Below are 9,248 nucleotides of genomic sequence, written 5' to 3' on the forward strand. Positions count from 1 at the left end.
AAGCCTGAATGGGAGGACAGCCGCAGCTTTTTGGGGGGGAGGAGGGGGGGGGAGCATCTGGATTGATCACATATTATGATTAAAAAATAGATGAGAATTAAAGTCTCCTGATTCCTGATATGTTTTTTCGAGTGTCTCAGCAGAGCTTTGGGAATGTTTGAATCGTCTGAGCGGTGTTCCTGGTCCTTTGTTTATGTTTGCTCCTCGCGAGTGTTAGTCCATATCGACATCCTCTCCATCTGTTCCGGGTGTTTCTTGACAGTCTGTGTTTGCCTCGAGACACTCGCAGGGGTCCGGAGACTCTCGCTCCTCTCTTGCACCCGTCCCTTCAGCGCACAGCTCGTCGGCTGTCGCTGCTTCCGTCGTAACTTTCAACCTCCTCTCGTCGCCGCTGTCGCCGGAACGCGTGGAGCTCAGCCCGTTTGGTGGGGGAGAACCGGGCAGCCTTCCATTGCTGCAGTCGCCGCCACACTCCTCCACGTCTGTGTCTCCGTCCGCCCTATTGCTAATGCGATCGTGGTGATGCTCCACGCGGTCCGAGGTCAGAGGCTTGGCGACAAAGCCGGAGAGGTCGGAGGGAGCGGGGCTCCCTTCGCTCGCCAGACACCTCTGTCCCAGGCTGAGCCTGTGAATGCTGTCCTGACACGGTGAGGCCTTCAGGGCCGTTTGGGGCACGAGAAAGCCCAAGGGCTGATGGGTAATAGGGTAAAGCAAGAAGTGACCTTTACCCACCAGTGTCCTCTGACTGGGCAACGAGGGGAAGTCCAGATGAGGTTTCCGTCTAGGCGTGGCGTCGGAAAGGAGGCTCTCCACGCTGAAAGGGTTGCGCTTCTGCAGGGCGGAGGACCTCGGGCCTCCGGGACTGGAGCTGTGCGTGCTGCATGGAGAGACCTGCTCCGGTTCTCCCGCCGTTCTTTGGTTTTGCTGGTTTTGCAGTTGGCTGAAGTCGTGTCGTGTTTGGTCACAGCTGGATTCGGTGTGGTGTCCCCCTGCACCCTTTGTCGCTGGCAGTTCAATGTGAATAGTCCTGCCGACGCTCGACGACTGCTGCTCGCTGTCGGTGAACTGGGAGACCCCGCTGTCGCTGTCTGAGCCGCCGGGCGTGTGGAAGCTGTCGCCCGCGAGGAGCTTGTTCTGGGACTTCAGCAGCTTCCTCTCCTGCTTCCGTTTCTTCTTCTCGGCCCGCTCTTGGTCCCGGCGTGCGATCTCCTCGGGGTCCATGGGCTCGCCGCTGCACGTGGTCGGGTGGGAGTTGTGAGCAGGCCGCCCCGGCCCTTTCTTCGTGTTCTCCTTCTTTCTCCACTTCGCACGTCGGTTTTGGAACCAAACCTGTGCACACGTACACACACACACACACACACACACACAGGTGGAAAATCGACACGTGAGATGATTGTAGTTTGATGATTATAGTTTCTTTCCATGTCAGCATCTGTCAAAACACCATTTATTAATTGGTTCAGAATATTCATATCAATTTGGTTTTGCAGTTTTGTTGGGATTGGTGCTAAAATATAATTAATGGATTATTATACCAGATAATTCATTGTCAACCATTATGATCACCAAATATTCATAGAAGTCATTTAAAAATGCCAAACATTAGCTTGTTTTTCATGGTTTTTGGATGGATTTGTATTCATGTATTTTTGTAAATTAAATATCTTTGTGTTTTGGACTGTTGGTTGGACAAGAAAAGGCTAATTGAAAACAACTTTTGGGCTCTGTGGATTTACAGACTAAACAATCCGAAAGTGAATCAACAATAAACAAGTGTGGGCCAACAATACTGTGCAAGTCTTTATAAAACAGCACATTCATTTCCTTGAGGCTGGACTTGTAAAACTACATCATGCATACACCACCAACATGAACCCCTCCACAATCTGATGCAACACATCCCTGCAATAAACACATGGACACCAAAATGTTCACTTTCTGCCAGCTGCATCCCAAATGAACTGTCATTTACGAGGACGAGTTTGTGTATTTGGGGTTGTTTTTCTTGGATTAAATTGTTCTTAATAATTTATCCCCCTCCAATAAAAATGAATGCAGCAAAATGTCACTTCTGGCGTGTGTGTGTGTTTAGACAACAGACCTCACACCTGCCACAGCAGTGGTGATAAATCAGTGTCAGAGCGCTTATCAGATGGTAGGACAAAACCAGATTGCCTACAAATCCAAACAAATTCCACAAAAGCCCTGAGACAAGTGAGATCACTGCCGCCTGCCGATCAGCGTCTTAGTTTACTGCAGCCTTGAAGGTGTGAGGAGAAGCCTGCGCTGGGTTACTTTGGGTCACAGCGGTGGACCAGCAGATGCACACAGATGTTCCGCTGTTAATTACCAGTGCGTCTGCGTAATGGGTAACTCCACCAATTTACATTTAATTGTACCGGAGCGAAATCAGCAATATCCGGTCTCTGTATGCTCCCTTGCGCTCAGCCCTCCGCTCATACGGGGCTTCAACACTCTCCTCCGCACCGCGCCGCGCCAAGAGACGGAGCCTCCACCCGCCCCGACAGCCCCCTCGCTGCCGGGCCTCTGGGCGCGCTCAGGGCCGCATGTTCCGCGCTGATAACAGCCAGGAGTTTAGCATGCGGGAGAACGATCCGCGAAACGTTGCATAATAAGGACGGGACACCGACATCCTGTGCGACAATGGCGCCTCTTATGAATTGTTAATGTTGGTTATATCTTTCCCCCGCAAACCTGGTGATAAAGGCGCGCTAAGCAGCTTGGGGGAACAATAATCTGAGGTTTAGGAGCGAAATCCCCCAAAACAACATGCAGCAACGGGGAGCTCTGCTTCCGTCCCGCTTTTTGCTCGTGCATGCGAATTGTATGTGGCTCAGAAATACATGAACATTAAATGGCATAGAATATCATACATGGATGCACAGTTTCTACATGCTGAGCAAATAACAGGCTACGTGTTAAACCTGTATGTCTTTCTTGTATTATTATCATTATTATGATGCTATTAAGCTGTTATTATCAGATTAAATATAATGGTGGAATGTGAAAGATGGTTGCATCATCTTCAACAAAATTACATGTATTTTGATCCTTTAATAAAAAAAAGTTATCATAAGGTCTTGCATTTTGTTAAATTGTAATAATTCTTTTTCAGCGTTTTAGCATCAATAATCTCAACAATATTACTATTATAATATAATAATCATTATTATTTAAACAATCATATTTGTACTATTATTATTTGTTAATTGATGTGTAAAAAGTGTGAATATAGCATAGGCTGATCTTAAAATATTGTACATACTTTTACTATCATTTTGTGTATTTTGTCAACACCAAAAAATATGTATTTTTAAATAATAGTAATGATAATAATGATAATAGTAATAATAAAAGGATATAATTGATGTATTGCATTATCTTAAACTTTAAATTGAACAACGTAAACATGTAAACAAATAAGGGTGGAATTGAGAATAAATTGCAGATTAATCAGATGTAAGCTAAATCATTTGATATATAACTGAATGTAAAGGAAGAAGTCTAATTACCATTTTCACCTCTTGGTTTGCTCAGTAAATGGCCTTGTTTTTATTAACCCATAAATCAATAGGTGGCCCCCATGCATAATTCAAAAGAGACCCTTTATTGATGCTTTGATAATTGACAAATAGCTATCTGTGTGTGGAGTATGTCTTCACAAAACAAACAGCCATCTGACGTCTTTTTCAAATAACCTTTTGTAGATTTCGACATGGAAGTATCCAAATGAAATGCATTAAAACGTCTGAAGTCGAAACTATATCTGTTTTCCCTCCACTCAACAAAACGAATGAATAATTGCCTCCCAGAACATTTGACTGATTTCTTTGTGTCTTTACCTGAACCCTGGATTCCACGAGGTCAAGCCTGAGCGCGAGCGCCTCCCGCATGAACACATCCGGATAGTGACTCTCGTTGAAAGCCTTCTCGAGCTCCTCCAGCTGCCACCCGGTGAAATTCGTCCGCGTGCGTCTCCTTTTACAACCGGGACTGTCCTTATCCGGGTCCCCAGAATCTGCAGGGGTCGACGTGTGTGTGTTTGTACAAGCGTGTGTTTGTGAGTGTGTGTTTGTGTGTGTGTGAGTGAGTGAGTGAGTGAGAGAGAGAGGAGAGAGAGAGGACTGTCATGGCACGGTTTGCTTGTAAGGCATCAGTTTAGTGTAAAGTTCAGTGTGACCGCTGTCGAACCTTTTCAAAATGTTGAACTCTGATAAGTCATGTCACAAACCGTGGGCCTAAAACAAAACACACTTTAATGCTATTTTTGAGATTTAAAACTATTCCCAATAATTGCAAAATTCCAGTTTTTACCATGCAACACTCAGGAATTCGCAGTCAATATCAATACCATCGAGTTTAATTAGAAATTGTTGCCTTTAGTTTAACCTCTATTGCCATTTTTACAGTGAACGTATTCAAAATTAGCCTAAACATGAACTTTTTTCATTTATTTTTTTAATTGACCAAGCTCCAGAACTTTTAAGCAACATGGTTTTCTCTACAGACTCACGTTCTAGTAGAACATCTGCCCCTGCGGACTAAAAACATGTTTAATTTCGCCTAAAAGTCCATTATCCTCTTATTTGGCCATAAAACATGTCACTTGGATTCATTGCACTTCCTACAAGGTCTACGTTGCATTGTTTCCACACAGCTCTCTTCAATGAGACGTGAGACAAAAAGAACCAGGCCTACCTGAGAGTTTAAACTGGCTGTCGGGCGACAGCAGCGAGTTGGAGCTGACCACCGAGGCCGAGCAGGAGCCGTTAAGTAATCCGTCTATAGAGAAGGAGGCGGCGGCCGCAGACTGCAGCTGGTGTCCGTTGGCGAGCTCGTAGAGGTGGTGGTGGTGGTGATGGTGATGGGGACTGAGCCCGTACGGGAAGCCCACCAGCCCGCCCAAGGAGCCTGCGAACTGGGCGTGAGGATGCTCGAGTACCCGACTGTCCATGCTCGCCCGGGCTGCGGCGGGGCCGAAGTGAAGATGCAGAGGGAGGCAGTGTGGCCGAACATGCAGTCGAAAAAACAAAAAGTCTGGGAGAGGAGGAAGAAGCTGCTGCGAGGAGGAAGGAGAGATGAAGGCGGAGCGGGGGAGAGAAGGGGGAACCCAGGCTGCACGGACCCGTCTCCCGCGGCCACGGTACGCGGTCTGTAGAGGAGCGGCGGAGGACCGGGCTATACGAGGTAGGCTACAGCCTGTTTCACGTTTACGGTCCGACCGAGATGTCAACCCTGCGCTTTCTCTCCGCGAGCCAGCTCATTAGGACTCCTCCATCTGCTCGCGGGACCAATAAGAAACGTTAATCGCCCTGTGACGTCAGAGACGCGGTTAATGGTGTAAAGGAAGGCAGAGCACGTGGAAAAGAGGGAGAGAGAGAGAGCGTTTTTTTTTCACTTTCGTGGATCGATCGCTAATTACACCTGGCGCGGTCCTTTAATTCAGCCCTGTCAAAACAATGAGGACGAGGCTAAGCCGGCGCGTGGAAATTGCCATGTGATTGATAGGCCGACTCCATTAAATTCTCAGGAAATACAACCGACATTTGCGTTTATTTATCATGAGAAAACACGTTTTCGTTTAACTTTAGGAAGCAATGAATCTTTCCCTTCTCCACGCTTTCGTCTCTTCTCACTTGTGCGCGTGCGCGCGTTTGCATTCTGTGTGTGTGTGTGTAAGTGTTTTACAGGGGCATTCAGGGCCAGATTGATCCAATAACAGCGCCTTTATCACCCCCCCCCCTCTTTTTCCTGAGCTGTCACATCGCATTTTAAACTACAAGCCTCTCTCCATCTCCCAGAACCCCCCCCCCACACACACACACACACACATACACACACACACACTAACTCCGCATCATTATCTCGATTTTTCACCTGAACAGCTTACACTGATGTTTAGTTGTAAACGACGAACAAAGTGGGTTGTAGCCTCCATGATGTGGCGTTTCCAAGAATCCAATATCCGCACATTGCAGCTCCACTCGACGTCCACTGTTGTAGGCTGCGTGTCGTTACAGGAAGGTGTTTGTTTCGTTTTTTGTAGTCACTGCTTGGGTATCCTTTGCAACTACTGCATTTAGAATGTTTTAAAGTTGAATTAGCCTAATATCCATAATACAGCACTTTAAAAAAGAGAAAAGAAAAAGCACAATAAACTCGACAACAGCTACTGCAGTTTCTGACGTTAATATCAACTTTTAAATTCAGTTACAGGGGCGTAAACATAGACGTTGGCCGTGGGGCGGGTGGCCCAGAAATAAATATATAAAAATAGAAAATGAAAGTAAAATTCATACCATTATATTCTTATTGTACATAAATGAATAACAGTGAATACATTATAAAAACTAAACTATTTGATGAAATGAATATCTTAACTATGTTAGTGGCATACACGCAGTGGTGATTGCTGGGTAGTATGTATGTTGATGTTGTCAAGTCTCTATTTGAGCATGCGATCAGACCATATAGGCCTCCGGGAGCTAGTTTAGGAGCAAAACCTGTCAAAACTGCCAAGCTGAGCACATCGGCAAGCCGAGCGAGCAGTCAAGCCTTTCAAAGTTAGAAGTGTCAGTGAGAGAAGAACAGGAGGAGACGCTAAGCTCCCTAAGTGGAAGTCTTTTGGCTTCTTTATATAAACAGTTGACCAGCCCACAATGTGTGTGCTTCATAACAATCATGCATTACAGCCCGTCGTATTTACTTTACGCCACTGCTTATCAATCTTGTAACCAATCGGCTGTCTGCCTATTGACCTGGTGGGGTTTCTATGTTGTTAGCCGATCCTTTTCTCAGTTTGCCACCTTCTGTTAGTGGCACTTGCGATTGACGACATTTGAACTCAGGTTTGCGTTCCTCAAAGTGTTTCTCTTCTTCTTTGAACGGTGATCTCCTTTGAATAAAACCACAATGGACACAAAGCCTGAAATGGCATGGGGTGTCATGGGTAGCGGATCGCAGTAGGAAAACACAAGCACTGCTACTGTTATTGGGCCCCGGTGGTGTTACGTCAAACGCTATTATTGCTCCACCATAAGAAACCGTTTCGACCACCGCCATCTACCATCATCGCGTGCAGCCCGTTGGTCAGACCGGTGAGCAGAACAAGCATGAAATTGGACTTCTTTCTTTGGACATCTTTTGCTGTTCTGGCTCGTGAAACGGACCCTCTCATAAAAAAAGTATTCTCCATAATAATCTCTCAGAAACGCCACAAAATCAGATGTAATAGAGGACTGTCATCTGTGGGTGCTCGCTATGGGGAAAACCCAAAGACACTACTGAGTTACTGTATCGGATCGTCTAAGATTTGCTCCTCTTCTCATGCTAATAAAGATCTCACTGCACAGAACGTCATGTGTCACTCGGTTTTGTGTTTTATTTTGTATTTAGCACATTTACCTTTTGTTTTCGTCCACGTTTCCAACCGCCCTCCTGACATGAATGCATTAACTGGTGATCCCCTGACATTTCATCGCACCATCATCAGGTCAAATATTTAATCTACTCAATACTTTGGTTTGTCACCAAATACCTGCAAAAATGATTGACTTGTTTTAGCAGACACGCCGAACTAACATGGTGAAAATGGTAAACATTTTCCCTGCTAAACATTAGCATGTTAGCATGAAGGGTTGCTCAGCTCAAAGCACCAACGTACCCAAATACAAGCTAACAGAGACATTACACTCAAAACCACAAAAGTCACAGGAAAAGCGGGGAATCACCAAAGTCATTAGGATTCATCCTCTGGAGACCATGAATGTCTGTATAAAATGTTGAGGTGCACGGCTAGCGTGACTAAAAACCAAACTGAAGAATTCCTAATGCCATAAAATGACAAAGTGAAATTTTGTTGCTTCTCCTCCAAAATATAACTTTAAGCTTTTTATTTACAATGAACACTGAATGAAAATGAAATGTTTCGCAATACGTTGTGTCTGTCTTGAGGTAAAAGAAAGAAAGAGAAGCTTACTGCAATCAAAATGTGAAGTTATCCTGTCGAGTTAAGGGTCTTGCCCAATGCGGGGGAAATGGTGCTCAAATTGAAGTGTGCGTTGGAAAATGAAAGGTTTGGAAATTTACAATCACGACGCAGGCCAGGAGCAACTGGGTGTCCAGGTGGACATCTTTGGGTAAGCGATGGAGGGAGGGAGGGAGGGATAGTTGAAGAGACAGAGAGAGGGGGGGGGGGAAAGATTATACATATAAATTCTAAGCGGTGTCGCAGGGGCCAAATCTTGCCCGAGGCGGTGACTGCTTCATTTTGTGTTAAATTTCTTGACAGAAAGCCACCCGCGTGCTGGTGAACACTGAATGGTAATCAGAGCTGGTTGAATAAGTGCCTCCCCCCTCCCTCTTCCATTACTGTGAATTAATTCGACTTTATTTATCCAATTTCTGGAGCTGACAGAATGTTAATTTGAGTTGAGATTTCTCTCTGCTGTTCTGCCGGTGACCCGTAGCCCTGGGATTGGCGTGTTGTAATAACCTGAATCTTTCACCAGAAGCTCCGATAATTGTTACCTTATTAGCATGTAAATTGTTTAATTAATATTATTATGAAGAACCATATAATCCCTCCGTTACTTGACCCCGAGTCCACCAGCGAGCAGGCTTTCTGCATTTCAATGTCTAGTTTTTAAATGGTCTCTTTAATGTTGGCTGGTCCCCCCCCCCCCCCCCCCCAATCTGAGAGCAACTTTGAACGGCTTGAGAGGGGCTTTTGATGTCACCCCCGTCTCTATCTCACTCTTTGGCTCTCTCCATTCCCTTTTTTATTTCTTCATCGCTGTTTCTGATGTGTATTTATTTTCATGCTGCCATTTTTGAACATCAAAATCCAACGCCTTCTTGTCACTTGTTATAAAAGGTCCTTTTTTTTTGTTAACCCCCCCCCCCCCCCTCCACTCCCCTCCACCCCCCTCCACTTTCCCAGTGGCTGTGCGAGCCAAACACATGCAGCGCTCGATGAAAAGCAGCCCTTGACATGAGGTCCTGGGAGACCGCAGCATTTAAATTCGCTTTTCTTCCTTCCTCCTCCTTTTTTCGTCGGGCACGATTGACATTGTCAGATGTTCGCTTTAATTAATTTGATAATAAGATGGGCGACACGCACACAAGCCAGGGTTCGGCTTGCCTTGCCTCCGGCCTTCCTCCCCTCTCTCATCTCTCTGTGCAGACAACACAACCAAACCCACACCGCTCTGAAGTCTGTCCCAGCG

General features: G+C 45.7%; 1 protein-coding gene across 1 annotated transcript; it reads right to left on the bottom strand.

Annotated features, from left to right (window-relative positions):
- Window positions 1-213: 213 nt before the first annotated feature.
- LOC306785126 (homeobox protein unc-4 homolog) lies at window positions 214-4,975 on the bottom strand (the record flags this gene model as incomplete). Its single annotated transcript, XM_079279351.1, has 3 exons — window positions 214-1,329; window positions 3,864-4,039; window positions 4,720-4,975. 3 exons carry the CDS (start codon window positions 4,973-4,975, stop codon window positions 214-216), a joined length of 1,548 nt encoding a protein of 515 aa, XP_079135477.1.
- Window positions 4,976-9,248: the final 4,273 nt, after the last annotated feature.

This window comes from Melanostigma gelatinosum, assembly GCF_949748355.1.
Source record: "Melanostigma gelatinosum genome assembly, chromosome: 11".
In the NCBI taxonomy this organism is placed as follows: domain Eukaryota; kingdom Metazoa; phylum Chordata; class Actinopteri; order Perciformes; family Zoarcidae; genus Melanostigma; species Melanostigma gelatinosum.